The 17,573-nt window shown below is 37.1% G+C and overlaps 1 protein-coding gene across 4 annotated transcripts in view; it reads right to left on the reverse strand.

Moving 5' to 3' along the window:
• Window positions 1–17,573, reverse strand: part of LOC150099031 (serine/threonine-protein kinase Nek8-like) — a 1,046,903-nt gene that overhangs the window by 116,349 nt on the left and 912,981 nt on the right. For 2 of the 4 annotated variants that reach the window (XM_090405252.1, XM_090405251.1), the window contains 2 exons: window positions 11,682–11,751; window positions 4,662–4,740 (listed from right to left, as the gene is read on the reverse strand). In XM_090405252.1, coding sequence (XP_090261378.1) covers window positions 4,662–4,740; window positions 11,682–11,751 — 149 coding nt within the window. The remainder of the gene's footprint in view (window positions 1–4,661; window positions 4,741–11,681; window positions 11,752–17,573) is intronic. The other 2 variants (XR_016549512.1, XM_090405253.1) reach the window with 1 other exon arrangement.

A 17,573-nucleotide genomic window follows, 5' to 3' on the forward strand; every position in this document is an offset into this window, starting at 1 on the left:
AGGGCAAAGTTGTCATGTTTAACACCCCAATTTTATGTGTTAACCAGTAGCCAAATAGCTAGGGGTACAACTAGATAAAGACATGATCAATATCTCATATTGATCATTATTATTTTTATTATTATTCTCCAGGCCTCCCTGGATAATAATAATAATAAAGACTCATCATGGGAGGTCCTTCCTAAGAACATAAAGTCTGTCAAGACTCATTGAGGGGAGGTCTCCGCCCTAAGAAACACAAAGTCTATCATACCACTCTTTAAAAACTCATTGACCGTTCTTGCTCCCACCACTCCATCAGGCAATGCATTCCACGGCTCAACCACCCTCCACACAAAGAAACCACTTCTTACCCTCTTGCTCACAGTTTCCTTTCGTAACTTCCAGGGATGGCCTCTTGTCATCACTCCTTCCTGCTGTTCAACCAAGCGAAAGAACTCCCCAGTGTCAACCCTGTAACCACCTCTCAACAGTTTAAAAGTCTCAATCATATCACCTCTCCTTTTCTATCCACCAAACTCGGCAGTCCACATTCTCTCAGCCGATCCTCATAACTATCCTTGTACAGTTCTGAAACCATCTTTGTCATCCGTCTTTGTATCCTTTCCACAGTTAATTTATCCCCTTCAAATCCTGGGGACCAAATCTGAGAACAATAGTCCAAGTGTGTCTGATCAGAGACTTATACAACGGAATGATAACCCTCTTATCTCTGCAGGCCAATGTCCTTCTCATAATTGCAGCAATCCTCTGTGTTACCTTTACCACCTTTGCAATATGTCCCCTAAACTTCAGGTTTCTATCAATCATCAACCCCAGATCTCTTGTCTCCCCAACTTCCTCCAGTATAACTCCTCCCATAGAGTATGCAGCATCCCATTGATGTTTCCCAAACCTCAAGACCTTACATTTTGCTGCATTAAACTGATATCCCCATTCTTTTGCCCATCTATTTAAATCTTATTTATTTAAATCCTCTTCAGAGCTACCATATCTGCACTGTTACTAATAATCCTTCCCAGCTTCGCATCATCCACAAACAACTGAATATCCCCTGGCAATGTCATTGATATAAAGGTTAAACAATATAGGTCCTAGTACTGAGCCCTGTGAGACCCCACTTGTAACCCTCTGCCTCCTTGAAACTGCTCCACCATACACAACTCTCTGATACCTATCAGACAGCCAATCCTGAATCCAGTTGATCAATCTGCCATCCAGACCCATGTGCTGCAACTTAAATATCAGCTTATCATGTGGCACCCTGTCAAATGTCTTCACTAAGTCTAAGAAAATTGCAGTATATGCCTTTCCCTCATCTAATGTTCTTGTAACTTTATTATAAAAGGCTAGCTTATTGCTAAAACACGAGCACCCTTTCACAAATCCATGTTGACTCTCACAGATAACATTACCCTCATCTGCCCAATGCTGTATACGGGCCCTCACTACTTTCTCCAAGATCTTAACAACTGCTGATGACACACAGACTGGCCTATAATTAGACATTTCCACTCTGTTACCACCCTTATGCAATGGCACTATCTTACCTTCCTTCCATTCCCTGGGCACCTTTGCCAAAGCCAGACTTTCAATGAAAAGCCAGGTTAAAGGCACTGTCAGTTCCCTAGCACATTCTCTCAAAACTCGAGGTGAAATACCATCCAGTCCCACAGCTTTACTGACATCCAGAGTACTCAGTATCTGAAACACACTCTCCTCATGCAAAAGCAAATAGGACAATGAGGCACCTATACCGATTACTGAATCGCTATAGCAGGCTAAGCACAGAACTCAAACTGCTGCTATAAAAGATGCTGATCAGGCCAGTCCTGATGTATCACTCACCTGTGTGGAGCTACACAGCAGATTCAAATATTAGTAAACTACAGAAAATCCCAAATAAACATTTACAAATAGTATTTAAAGCACCCTGGTTCATAAGAAACATATAACTTTGCCAAGAAGCTGATATCCCTGAAATCAAAACTTTCCTATGCAAAAAGGCTGCAAAATTCTTTGCAAATGCTGCTATCCACCCTAACCTACTAATCTACCAAGTTGTAGACTACAGCGAGCATGATCCTGTAAAACAAAAATATCCCAAAACCATACTGAACAGGTATGTTTTTTAAAATTCACTGCCAGAAGCCCAAAATGGGCAAGGCAAAGGCTCAATAATAATATTATTATTATTCAGGCCTCCATGGAGTCAAACGACTCATCGTGGGAGGTCCTTCCTAAGAACATAAAGTCTGTCAAGACTCGTCGAGGGGGAGGTCCCCCTAAGAAACACAAAGTATATCATACCACTCCTTAAACTCATTGACCGTTCTCACTCTCACCATTTCATCAGGCAATGCATTCCATGGTTCAACTACCCTCCATGCAAAGAAACCACTCCTCACCCCTCTTGCTCACAGTTTCCTTTCGTAACTTCCAGGGATGTCATCACTCCTTCCTGCTGTTCAACCAAGCGAAAGAACTCCCCAGCTTCAACCCTGTAACCACCTCTCAACAGTTTAAAAGTCTCAATCATATCACCTCTCCTTCTTCTATCCACCAAACTCTGCAGTCCACATTCCCTCAGCCGATCATCATAACCAAAATTGTACAGTCCTGAAACAATCTTTGTCATCCTTCTTTGTACCCTTTCCACAGTTAATTTACCCCCTTCAAATCCTGGGGACCAAATCTGAGAACAATAGTCTAAGTGTGGCCTGATCAGAGACTTATACAACGGAATGATAACCCTTTTATCTCTGCAGGTCAGTGTCCTTCTCATAATTGCAGCAATCCTCTGTAGTCCATTATGGTCTATCACCTATTGGTAGACTACAACAAATATCTGAGAATAAGCATCCCAAAAAGTATACCGAACAAGAAGTTTTAAGGGAAAATTAGTGGGGAGAACCTCACTGGTAGTCAACAGTCCATAATGGGTGAGCCAAGTGCTGAATAATATTATTCCTTATCCCAGAAATTTTGTTGCAAATCTGACAAAGGGATAAAGGACCATAGGTCCAATCAATCTATCCTGCTGGAACAGTTAACACTTATCTTTGTCAGTCTGACTCCCACCGATGAGACTTCAATAAAGGTTGAAACCAATCTGGGCAGTGACCCTCCATTAATGCACAGCATTATGCACTCCAAAAGGAAGTGTGCTCTACATTAAGGGATACCAAGGCAATTGATGTGAAGTCCTCAGCCTCTATATACAAATAGCCTATCTGTGAAGCTACTTCATGCTCAAACTTTGCTTGCTTGCTTACTCTTGGATATAAAATTAAAGAATATAATTTCTTGGCAAGTATAATTTTCTTTCTAACCAACTGAAAAAATATTCTACATAGACAAATTGCTTTGGAAATTTAAAACAAATACACTAATAATTTCTACTGAAACTTATATTTTTCCTCTACCACCTCATTGCTGCTTCCAACTTCAACTTGTCCTCTAAGTACAATCCATCAGCCTCATCTGATGAACATTTGAAATTGATGATGGGCAACACTAACTCTAAAACCCATTAAACATAATTATGTGTTATTAAAATGCTTGCATATTCCTCATGAATTTCTCAGAAATCTGTTTGTACACAATTATATTCTGTATTTTACTAATAAAAAATTGGGTAAATTTTGTTTTTTTTTATCGTAATTATATATAAGTACATGTTTTGAATTTACTTCTTAGCGCACAAAGAATAAAATATTTACTATCTTGCCCTTCTTAAAAATAGTTTGCCAACCCCTGATTTAGTGGACAGAAGGAGGAGGAGGCAGATATGAATGAGTAAAGTTAGTAATGGGTTCAAGAGATTAATGTAGAAGTGGTTTTTCACAGCATGGTGGGTGAGGGGATGCCATCCTTGAAAGCTGTATATAAGGAGTGCCAGCAGAAAATTAGAGTAGGTTTGTAATTTTTTGCACAGGGTGCGATGAGTGTGTCAAGGAAGTGTGTGACACATTACCTTGGAGTGTGTCAAGTGCAGGGATGGTGAATGCATTTAAGGCATGGTATGATGAGTTGTGTGTGTGTGTGTGTGTGTGTGTGTGTGTGTGTGTGTGTGTGTGTGTGTGTGTGAGAGAGAGAGAGAGAGAAGGACTTACCATGTTGAGTCTTTTGACTCCAATGGAGGTTTAATGATAACTTTTTTTTTTTTTTACATTAGAGTATAAAACTGAAGAAATAAGAGTGTCTCTATGGAACAATTGGAAGAATCATGAGACATGTATTGTTTGAGTGGAAAAGATCTAGGCTCAACTTTTGTCATGAGGTAACATACCACAGAATGCATGCATTTAACAGCACTTTGCCATCTTACCAGATGATAAGTGATGTAGTGTAGACAGTGGATTGCATAGTATTGAAAATCAAATTATATAGCACTATTTAGTGTAGTTGTCATGGTATAATAATTAACAATATTAATATTGTTACATATCATCTCCATATGTCCAGGAGTTACTGCATTCTGTCTGTAATGATGAAAATAAATGCATGTATTATATAATATTAAAAAAGAGCATTAAAGATGACAATGTTGCACTCTTGCTTTATTAAATGAATGAACAAGTGAAGGCTTAGGAACAGTATGATGCAATTAAAAGTATATGGAATAAATTTTGAAGACCTTAAAATTTTTTAAAGCTTACTGATTGCAACTTCTTGGAAAATCAGTACTGTTTGTAAATGGATGTGATAAAGGATTTTCTTTAATCTTCTCATTTTTTGCTATATATTAATAGAAAAATTAAAATAAATGAAATTCTGTTACACTGTAAAGCTGTTTACATTTGATTTTTTCATATTTTTTTTGGATGAAATATATTTTTTTTACCTTACTATAAAATAATTATCCTAAAATAAATGACAAAATTTTTAAATCATATAATTCATATTATAAATTTGATATATATATATATATATATATATATAGGTAGATAGATATTATTGTTATTATTATAATCAAAATTTCATTTTGCTTTCATGTCAAAGCTAGATAACAGGGAGGAAATTTAAGTGCTTCCGTATCGCAATTGGAAGAACGACTGCACATTGCACTCTTCGATTGGAATAGGCCTAAGTTTGATTCTCATCATGACAGGATGAATCTTTATGTGGCCTTTTTTCAATTGAAGGTGAGTTAGTCAATCTCATACGGAGTTAGCAGTGTTTTTTCTCCCGGAAACTCGAGTTTTTCATCCCGCATACAGACAAATCAGCCCTTCAGAACACACGCAATTTACAGACAAAAAATACTAGGTGCGGTGGACGGTAGATAGTGTTGATGATTGGTAGAGGTTCGGTGTAGTGGTGAGACAGTTGTATAGCAGGTGTCCTCCTGCGATGAGTATTCGGACACCTTGGAGGCGTCACAAATAATAAAATAATAAAAATCTTTCCATAGCCTCTTAAGGAACATGAAGAACTGACTGAAGCTTCTTACATAATGCTCAATCCACAACTTATCAGAGTGTATCCTATTAGCAGATATCTACCTGAATATTGAATAAATGATAATGAGATGGCAATTTGGATTCTATCATATTGTATTATCCTCTTAAGGAACATGAAGAACTGACTGAAGCTTCTTACATAATGCTCAATCCACAACTTATCAGAGTGTATCGTATTAGCAGATATCTACCTGAATATTGAATAAATGATGATGAGATGGCAATCTGGATTCTATCATATTGTATTATCACTTTGTTTGGTTCAAGCCAATAATAATAATTATTATTATTTCGGGTAACTCCAAGGAGTCGACCGACTCATCGAGGGAGGCGCTAACATCATGTCAAGAACAACTATTCGACATTCACACAGTAACTATCATACCTCGCCTTGAACTCATCCACGGTCATAGCACCTACAACAGACTCTGGCAGCTTATTCCACTCATTCACCACTCTCCAAGCAAAAAACCTAGCTCTAACACCCATTCTCAACCTGTTAACCACATTCTCACCCAGCTTCCATGTATGGCCCCTAGTCCACCACCAGTCCTATTCTCAAAAATATCTTCTGGATTAATCTTATAGAAACCCTTCAGTAATTTGAATGTCTCAATCATATTACCCCTTTTCTGCCTATCAAATCTTCAACTTGTTCTCATAAGGTTCATTCCACAGACCTGCTATCATCTTGGTCACTCGTCTCTGGATCCTCTCCACCTCTTCCCCATCAAGAAGAAACCCTGGTGCCCATATCTGGGCACAATAGTCTAGATGGGGCCTTATCAAAGCTCGATATAGAGGAACAATAACTTGCTTGTCTCTGCTTGTTAAAGTATTTTTCAGTAAACAAGTGATTTGATGAGCTGATTTAGTCACTTTTGCAATGTGCCCTCTAAACTTCAACTCCCTATCCACCATTACTCCCAAATCCCTGGCCTCATCAATCTCTTGAAGCACGGTTCCACCAATGTGATATACTGCTACTAATCTTTTCACTCCAAAATGCATAACCTTACACTTTGCCATATTAAATTGACATCCATTTACCGTTGCCCAGTCCTCCAAATTATCCAAATCATCCTGCAAAATTTTGACATCCTGTGCACTCACAATTGCTCTACCCAACTTTGCACCATCAGCAAACAAGTGAACATTTCCTCTCAGATCCTTTCCTATATCATTGATGAACTGAACAAATTGAAAAGTAGTGTTCCAAGAACAGAACCTTGCGGCACACCACTAGTCACAAGCCGTCTTTTCGACTCCACTCCTGAATAAATCACTCTTTGGTATCTCTCCATCAACCACCCTCCTATCCATCTCACCAACCCTATATCCATCCCCATCTGCTCCAGTTTACTGATTAGAGTTCCATGTGGTATCCCGTTAAAGGCCTTGGGAAGGTCCAGTAGAATCACTGTAAACCCATTATCCTTATCCAGTTCAGCCATTACTGTGTTATAAAATGTGAGCAAGTTACTGAGGCATGATATACCCTTCACAAAACCATGTCGTCCCAAATACAGTATCCCATTTTCATCTATCCAATCCTGTATTCTTCTCTTGACTAATTTCTCCAAGACCTTGACAACGATTCCTGATATGCTAATTGGTCGGTAATTTACAACAGCAGTCTTGGAACCTCCTTTATGCAGTGGAACTATTTTCCCCTCTTTCCACCCACTCGGGACTAACCCAGACCCGAGATCCAAATTAAACAAAATGGTCAAGGGTACTGCAATTCTTTAGCCGCTTCACGTACGACACGAGCTGGTATACCATCCAATCCCACAGATGTATTGACATTGAGGTTTTGCAATAGACTACTCACCTCCAACCTCATTCACCACAATTCCCATATAATCTATTGGTTCATTCATTTCTGCAATGTCACTACCTGGATGATATACTCTTGCAAAGTGCTTGCTCAGTAATTCAGCTATGTTAACTGATTCGGTTACCTCCCTACCATCGGCATTCTTTAAAATCATTCTGCCATATACATTTTTTCTTTTACTTGCAACATATCGAAAAAAACTGTTTAGGATTTTCTTTAGCCTGCATGGCCAATGTTGTTTCGGAATCTTTTTTTTGCATTTCTTACCACACTCGTTACCCTTCTGGCCTGCGCTTTATACCTTTCATGTGCCTGACGGTCACATTTCTCCTTAAATTCCCCTCCATAGTTGTTTCTTTTTTTTTTGCAGCTCAAGATTAATGGTGTTATTCATCCATTTAACCCCTACTTGATTTATTATTCTGACTATAGGTATATAGTCAGCCATTGCTTCATGCAAACACTTCTTAAGTGCCTCCCATGCACTATCAACTTCTAGCCTTTGCAGTTGTACATGCCATGGCACTGAACCAATCAATCTCCTTTGGTAAGTAGTCATACTTACCATCCCGATAATTCCACATGTACCCTTTCTTAAATTGTAAATTCCACACCTTTAGCCACTTCCCAAGTCAAGACCCTATGATCACTCTCACCAATTGGTGGCAACGTAGTCATATTCGTTACAGCCAAATTCTGAGATGCAATTACTAGGTCAAGCACTCTCTGACCCCTAGTATTTTCCATTACATGCTGTCGCAGATAGTTATCCCTTAATAATTGCATAAAATCCAATTCCTTTCTTCCACGTGTCCTGTCCTCCTTCCAATCAATGTTACTATAGTTGAAATCTCCATAATAATTACCCTCCTTCCACTCATTTCTTCTATTTGCTTATGCATACTATCTCCACCATCTATTCCGTCACCTGGTCTATAGCAGCATCCAACTGTATATTTTGTTCTGCTAGTTTCAATCTCACACCAAATAGCCTCAAATGTGCTCTTTTCTCTATCGTGTAGTTCCACTTCTATTCTCCTTGGCTGTAGCTCATCAGCTATCATCAATAACACAGCTCCTCCCATTTTATTCTCCCTGTCACTCGTGAACACATTTCTCTCACATTCAATCCCACTAGCTGTGTCCTCTTCTGTCAGCCATGTTTCACTAATGCCAATAACCTGTGGTCTGGAAGTGCCAACCAAGGCCAAAAATTCTTCCTTCTTGTTCCTAATACTTCTGGCATTTGTATACATGAATTGCAGAAGCCGATTTGTCCCATCCCTATTTTGATGCCATATACGAACTATCCCATTCTGATTTATGGTCTTTCCTTCTCTCTTGGGCATATTACACACTCAACTGTCTCCCTAAAATCTGCATATCTACTCCCCCCCCCCCTGAATAACTCTAGTTTCCCTGATTCTGCACATTCACTTCCACTGCATTCGACAACACCTTTTCAAGTCTCCGTACACCAAATCCATTCAAATGTAAACCATACATTTTATATAAATCCTTTCACCCATCGAACTCATTCTGCACATCCACAAATTCCACACCACTCATCAAACATAATTCATGCATAAAGTCATTAGCAATTATGGTCCTCCTTCTATGCTCTTTACTGTCATACCGTGGCAATAGACTCACCATCTTAACTCTCTCACTATTCTCTTTTGCTACCTCAAGCAATTCCTTCACATCCTCACTCATAGCTATTTTGTTTCCTTTCAAATCATTTGTACCTGCAACCACTGTCAATTCTTTCACCCGCGGTTCTTGCATTCTAATCGACTCGCTTACATTCTTAATGTTCGCACCGGGTTGGTACAATTTTGTTAAACTCTCAACTAACACACCTCTTACTAAGGAATCTCCATACAACACATGCTCTTTCATTTTGTTTACACTCACTATCATACCTTTATTTTTTCTATCATACTTTTGCCGATTATTAGTTGGTACGCTTGGTAAATAAACATTTTTGCCAATGTTCCAGCTTCCGATTTGCTCTATGTATCGCTCCGCGTAATAGAGCGATCTCACTCATTGCATCAGTGTCATCATTTTTATTCTCCGATGATTCATTCAATTGTTCTGTATGTTTATCTAGATTCTCACTTTCAACAATGATATACGACCTGAAACACTCTTTAAATCCTCACATTCTTTACACTTTTTTGCACATATTCACTCCACTATCGTTTAACCAGATTCCAAATGCTCTCCTCAATGCATATATTTCGCAAACGGTACACTGAATCAAATCCTTTAAGTTAAGATTTTTAGACAAATATGGTGACCTGGACGACATCTTTGTATTCCTGTTTATGGAAGCCATGTGCACTGATAATCGTATCTATCGATTTACTATTAAAATACTCAAAAAACACAAAAATCACCCAGACACGTTAAAATACTAAAGGTAAACAATACTATGTAATTACTATGCACATTCATCAATTTTTACTTAAAATATCACTTATCTGTTCAGGAGCTATCCACAGACACTACATACCATATAGCCCTCTAGTGGCTATCTCTATTTTGATCAGAAAAGTAAAGATTAGCTATAGAATTCAGCATTAAGCACAAGGATAATCTTCTTGAATGGCAGGCAATATTAAGTATAGTGTTATTCTTGTAGAAAGGCTTATACATTGGTTGCACATGATTACTAAATAATAATACAATTTTATGCTGACTAGGATTAAAAGGCTCCCTAATTTTTATTTTATTTCAGAAACCAACCTGGAATCAACTGAAAATCAGCATCAGTAGAATTTAAGACTGGCATCATTATCATAAGAAGCATGAACAGAAAAGATGAGGAACCAGCAGAAAAATTGGAGAAGTACAAATTCGATATAATTCCTGTTACCAAACAAAGAGGACAAACACAAGATTATTAACAAAAGTCCTCCATAGAGTCAAAAGATTCATTGTGGTAGGTCCATACTTTGTCATAAAAAAAAAACCAAACCATGCCTTAAACCTATGTTCAGTATCTACACTCACCATGCTCTTACAAAGGATAGAACAAAAGGATGGCTTCTTGTTCCCCTTGTCTCCCTCTACTCTATGAAAAATCTCTGTATTAATGTGGTAACAATCCCTCTCCAACTTATATATCTCAATCTTATCCCCTCTCATTCTTAGATTCACAAAGCTCTACAAGTTGCATTCCCTCAATCTGTAATCATATCTCACATTTCACATATATAAAACCAATTTAATGATAGAGATGTTATATTCAGGCAATAATGATCAGGAAAGTAAAGATTAGCTATAGAATTCAGCATTAAGCACAAGGATAATCTTCTTGAATGGAAGGCAATATTAAGTATAGTGTTATTCTTGTAGAAAGGCTTATACATTGGTTGCACATGATTACTAAATAAATTAAGGAATTCACAATGTATACTGGAATATAAATTAAAATAAACTTTAATATACACTTCCTATATTTCGACAACGTCACGTTGTCATCTTCATGGAAACATAAGATTAAGACATGTGCACGCAGTCACTAAAAACAGCAAATGAGGTCGAAGCAAGGAAACTACTGTTTTTCCTAAAGTCTTGATGGTGCATCATATGTTCTCTGTGGGTGATGATGATGATGCAATAGACCCATCTGGGTTCAGTAGTAGTGTTGGGTAAAAGTTACTGACAACTGCTTTGGCCAGAGACCAAAATGCATGGCTGCCATTTGGGCATAATGCAAGTTTCCTGTTTTGGCTCTTTTGAAACTGGTTTTTGATGCATTGATAATTTTCTTGTAGCTATTTTGGGCTTTGGTTAAGTGGTGAGAGAATTCAGAGTTCTTGATGATACCCAGTTGAGATATACTTGGTTCTTCATTTCTACAGCATTGGCACATCTTTTGGTTAGCCAGAGATTATTTAAGGTATGGGAAATTAGAATGGAATGGGAAATATGTGCTTCCATTCCAGAGAAGATTACTTACTTCAGTGATGCATTCAGTGCATATACTTGGGTTGGAAGGCCTCAATCATGTGAATGAGGCATAGAAATCTCAGAGGACATCCTACTTGCTGTTCTTATAATGCCAGACGACTCTTGGCTGAGAATAGCTGAGTGAGTGTTGCTTGATGGGAAAAGCGATAAGAACAAGGTTGTGGACTGAATTTTTGGGATTTGTAGTCAGAATTAAAATTAAAACATAAAAAGCAGATTTGATATGAATCAATATAAAAAAAAAGTTAAATCAAAATTGTAAGCAAAAATGAAAGAATATGATATAAAAACCTCTACAAATTATATATGCAAAAATTTGATTTGCAGCACATTAAATTATCATGAACATTTCAATAATATTTTGTTGTGTGAAATTTTATTTTTTCTCTTACTTTGATTAGTAGAAAGTAACATATCTGCTTGCACAGCATATTTTAATTCTTCTTTTATCCATTCGGGTATCTAGTTAAGAAACAATGAGAATTACAAAATAGCATATTACAACTGAAATATGTTTTGAAACACTATTAAAATAACGTTAAGAGGAAGCTAAGAGGAAGGCAAAGGCAAAACAGAAGTGGGATGAGTCAAGAGTGGAAGAGAACAGAGAGAAAAAGCGAGAAGCCAAGAGAGTTGTGGGACAGGCGAAGGCCATGGCATATCAGGATCTGTATGATCATTTAGAAAACTTTTGAATGAGTAACAGACTGATTTGGAGGAAAATTGTAGATAGGAAGTTAGTAATGATGTAATTTTTTCATGTAGTACTGTCATATCCTGTACACCCCTTGAGGGTACATGGCAGGAATTTGATGATGATGATATAAGATGTAATTGCATGGATATTGGTATTCCATTGTAATTATGCGCCCTAACTGTATGTTATTCCTAGCATTGTTTGAATTAACTGTACTGATGATGTCCTAAGATACTTAGGATGAAATATTTACTTATTAAAACTTATGACTATTACGTGTGTTTGTTTAGAATGATCCTTCAAATTACAGAGGCATTAGTGTGATCGCCCCGTGAGTAGATTGTTAAGTGAAATTATAACTACAAGGTTAAAGAAGAGTACAGTAATACCTTGCATAGTCCGGTTTTAAATCCTAAAAAATTAGTACACAAAATTATTTTTTCATATATAAATGTTCAGTTTTTTCCCTTTATACAGTCAAGTCTCTTTTTGTGTGGTTTATTTTTATGCGGTTTTAAAGTTATGCGATACGATATTTCAATTTTTTCGGGTATGCCCCATTGTATATGGATGTACCTAGACTTGGCGAGAATGTAAACGCGGCATTATGTTCAACGTCTTAATGCATAAGCTATGTATAGTACAAGTAAGTAGTGGACATATGTGAACTTTAATGTTGAATTAACTGCTATGTCTATCAGTTTTCGATGTGCAAATGTACAGTAAAGTTGATTTGTGATAATTAATTTTAATCCCATTTAAAAAAAAACTACATAACGAGTGCAAAAAGAAAACACGAAAGTGATTCTTCACCTAGAAATGTAAATGGCTCACTTTAGAACAAAAGCTCGATATAATCAAGCTTCATGAAGAAGGTACATCCTTTGCTAAAATAGGCCATGAAAAAGGAATGGACGAGTCATCAGTGCGAAAACTTATCAAAAAAAAAGATATACAAATCACAAGGGATAGCTACGGCTTCTTATTTATCAAAAATAGTGACTAAAACCAGAAGCACTCGAATGGTAAATATGGAGGGGATATTATCCATATGGATCGAAGACAACTGAAAAGCGAGTTCTGCTTAGTCAGATGGAAATTCAAGTCAAAGGATTAAGTCTTTAGAATGACTTGATCTTTTAATGACTTTTATAAAATTTCAAAAGGCCATCTCACACTGTTATTAGGTGGAAATTCAGCAGGGGATTTCATATTAAATCCTAGAGCTCTTAAGTGTTGTGGCATTCAAATAAGAAAGAATGGGTCACAAGAGTTTTGTTTGAACATGGTTCACCAACTATTTTTGCCCTACAACAGAACGTTATTGCAGAGTAAAAGGATAAGATTTTAAGATTTTATTGATCTAGATAATACCCCTGGTCATCTGACTGGTCTTTGCGATTTAAATGAAAATGTACAAATAACTTTTCTTGCACCAAATACGACTTCGGTGATCCAACCAATGGATCACAGTGTCATTGCGACATTTAAGGAATATTATTTTTGACGCACTTTTTTGCAAGCCATAAAAGCTACAACAGGAGAAAATGCACCTACTTTAACGGAATTTTGGAATAGCTACAACATCAGAAACGTTATCGAAAATATAGCTGAAGCATGGCATGAATTAATGGCAAGCAATATGAGAGCAGTATGGAAACATATCATACCACATTGTGTAAAATGTTTTCATTGGTTTTGAAACTCATTTTGCTGAAGTCACTAATAACATAGTGGAAATTGGACAGTACCTTGGTTTCAAAGAGTTAGATTCCGTCAACGTAATTGAGTGCATTAAATCGAACATAATGATCTGGATAATGAAACACTTATTAACATGGATGAACAACGGGTTTATGAAGAGTGGGAGGACAACTGTGTTGAAGTGCCAGCACGAGAATTAACAGCTGAACAACTATCAAAAATTATTGGAATGGTTGAAACCTTGTCAGGGCATATTATGGAAGTTGATCCCAATATTGAACACAGCCTTGCATTTTGCCGAAAAATAAACAATGCAATTCGTTGCTACAAAGAAATGTATGATAAGAAAAAAACCAAAGAAGAAAAATGTGCAGACATCGATACTGTAATTTTTAGAGAATAAAAAATGAATGGGGTGCTTAAGGGTCAAAGCTGTATAACTGAGAGGAGACCTCCACATAGCCTTTCAAGGAATGCGGAGAACCGACCAGGGCTTCTGACCTAATGTCCAATCCTCACCATCTCGTAGTGCACCGTGTTGGATATCTACTTTGATACTGAACGAACGAGGATGGGCTGGCAATTTGGGATTTAGCGGATCAAATTGTATTCTTATTGGTTAAACCAAAATAAAAAATGATGGTACAACATGACAAAATTTCATGCCGGTTAGGGCATCGCCCAGTTAAACAAGGCCCCCGTTGTTTTCGCCAGGGAACCAGGGCGAACAGCGAAAAGTCAGCTAATGGAACAAATCTGAAAACAAACCCCAACTCGACATCACTAGAGTTAAAGATCAGTACTATCAACGTAAGAAACCTGAATGGCAAAGAAATGGAGCTAGCTGAGGAATCAGATAAGTACCAGAACGACATAATAGGAGTGACTGAAACAAAAAAGACCAAAATTGGTGAGATCTTTCTGAGCAATAAATACAAAATGTTATATTCAGGCAATGACAATCAAGGAAAAGAAGGTGTAGCCATACTATTCAACACAAAATACGAGGCTAATCTTCTTGAATGGCAGTCAGTCTCAAGTAGAGTAATGTGGGCAAATATGAGAATGGGGAACTGGACAATGAGACTTATTTGTGCCTATGGTCCTACAGAAGGTTCTATTAAGGTGGAAGTGGAGGAATTTTTTGACGCTTTAGAAAAAGGAACTGGCACAATGAAAAAGAAAAAGTTGGTCCTTGTTGGGGATCTAAATAGCAGAGTAGGAAATGATTGTGAGACATACAAAAATATTTTGGGAAAATTTGGAGAAAAGAACAAAGCTAATAATAATTGCAAATATCTGTTGGATTTCTGCTCAGGACATGGACTGGTTATTACTAACACCATGTTCCAACATAAAAATGTGCACAAATTCACATGGAGAGAAGAGGCTAGGAATAAGAAAAGTCTCATTGACTATGTTATTGTTGATAGTGATGTTTTCTCCCTGGTGCAGGACACCAGAGTGTACAGAGGATTTGAAATTGGAAGTGATCACTATTTAGTCTTGAGCAGGATAAAATTGAATTTCATATTGAAAAGAATAACATGTAAGAAATTTTAAAGCGAATAAAAGTTGAGCAGCTCTCAGATGTGAACTGTAGACTAAAATACAGAAAGATTATTGAAAAGAAAATGAAAGAGTTTGAGAACAGGAATCAAACCTTGGAGATTCAGTGGCAAACTCTGAAGAAAACATTGATTGATTCAGCCAGAGAGGCATGTGGTGAGGTTGTGTACAAGGATGAAAAAATCAGAACTCCCTGGTGGACACAGGAAGTTAAAGAGGCAGTGAAGAAAATGAAGAAAGCATATCAAAAGTTCCTGGCAAATAAGTCAGCTTTTACTCTTACAGAATACAGAGACAAATGTAAGAAAGCTAAACAGTGTGTAAAACTAGCTAAACAAAAGTCATGGGAGGACTTTGGCAAGTATATAGAAAATAAATATCAAGAAGGTGGCAAAATATTCTGGAGGTTATTGAAGAAGCTAAGGAATGGAGGAAAGAGTGATGTAAAAGGAGTTAGAGATGATAAAGGTGACATGAAAACGGAAGAAAAAGATATCCTTGAAGTATGGAGTAATTACTTTGAAAAACTGCTAAATGAAACAAGCAGTGATGACAGCACAGTGATAATAAACACTGACCAGGCATGCAGTCAAAATTACATATCCATACTTGAAGTAGAAAAAGCCATCAAAGGCTTGAAATGTGGAAAGGCAGCAGGAGTAGATGATATTTGACCAGAAATGTGGTCAAATATCTGAAGTATGGTGGTATAAAAGTCTTACAGTGGCTGCACTGCATAGTTCAGAAAGCCTGGACAGAGGGACGAATTCCCGATGATTGGAGTAGAGCTCTCATAGTACCCATATATAAAAAGGGAAATAAAACTGAATGTGAGAATTACAGAGGTATTTCCCTACTGAGTGTTCCTGGCAAGATCTATGCCAGTATACTTGAGAAACGGTTGAGAAGAATTATGGAAGAAAAGCTTGGTGAAGAACAAGCTGGATTCAGGCCAAATAGAGGCTGTCAGGATCAGATCTTCACTTTACGACAAATAGTCGAGAAAGCATGGGAATATAAACAAAGTTCTGTATTTAAGTTTTGTCGATTTGGAAAAGGCATATGACAAGGTGCCAAGAGAGAAGCTATTCAATACGCTGCAGTTATATGGTGTCAATGGGGCATTATATCAAGCAATACTTAGTCTTTATTTGAGTTGTAAGTCAGCAGTTAGAATTGAAGGAAGTACAGGAAGATGGTTTAATGTCAAATCTGGTGTGAGACAAGGATGTACATTATCCCCTCTGTTATTCATTATCTATATGGATCACATTATGAAGGAAAGTGGTATTAAACCTGATATCAAAATTGGAGATGTTAATGTCAGCTCTTTGCTTTATGCGGATGATGTTATACTTCTAAATAAATCCGCTACAAGTCTGCAAGATTCTCTGACTAAATTCAATTGCTGTTGTAATAGATATGGTATGAAGGTCAGCAATAAAAAGACAAAGACAATGAAAATAAGCAGAATCATTGAAAATGTCAACTGTGTTGTGAATGGAGAACCTGTGGAACAAGTAAAACATTTCAGCTACTTAGGCACAATTTTTACTGAAGATGGTAAATTAAATATAGAAATAGACAACAGAATCAGCAAAGCTGGTATGGTGGAAAGTCAATTGAATAAATTCATATGGAATAAGAGAGAAATTAGTCGGAACACTAAATTAGCTGTATACAAGACAGTGTTCAAACCAGTTTTAACTTATGGATCTGAGAGCTGGGTCAGAAGTAAAACACTTGACCAAAGACTAGTGACCGCAGATATGAGAGTCCTGAGAAAGATTAGAGGCGTGAACAGATGGCATCAATGGCAATATCATATTAAAAATGAGGATATTAGGAAAGAACTTGACATTGTCAGCATCCAGGAATGCATTAGCAGAGCTAATCTCAGGTGGTATGGTCACTTAAATAGAATGGGAGAGGAAAGATTAGCAAAACAAGTGTTCTCTGCCAGGTTGCCAGGAAAACGACCCAGAGGAAGACCAAGATATAGGTGGATTGATACGGTACAAAGTGCCTGAGACGATAGAAATATAAGATCTGATAATGTTGGAGTCTTGACAAGTAACAGACTGATTTGGAGGAAAATTGTAGATAGGAAGTTAGTGATGATGTAATTTTTTCATGTAGTACTGTCATATCCTGTACACCCCTTGAGGGTACATGGCAGGAATTTGATGATGATAATGATAAAAAATGAATTATGAAAAACATGTATATTTTGTTTAATTATTTTTGATAAAGACAGTTGAATTTATTAATCTCAGTTTATTTATTGAAAAACAGGGAGAATATTTCTTTTTGG

This window comes from Typopeltis vanoorti, chromosome 15 (assembly GCF_054136105.1).
Source record: "Typopeltis vanoorti isolate ZY-2024b chromosome 15, IOZ_Tvanoo_1.0, whole genome shotgun sequence".
NCBI classification, from domain to species: Eukaryota; Metazoa; Arthropoda; class Arachnida; order Uropygi; family Thelyphonidae; genus Typopeltis; species Typopeltis vanoorti.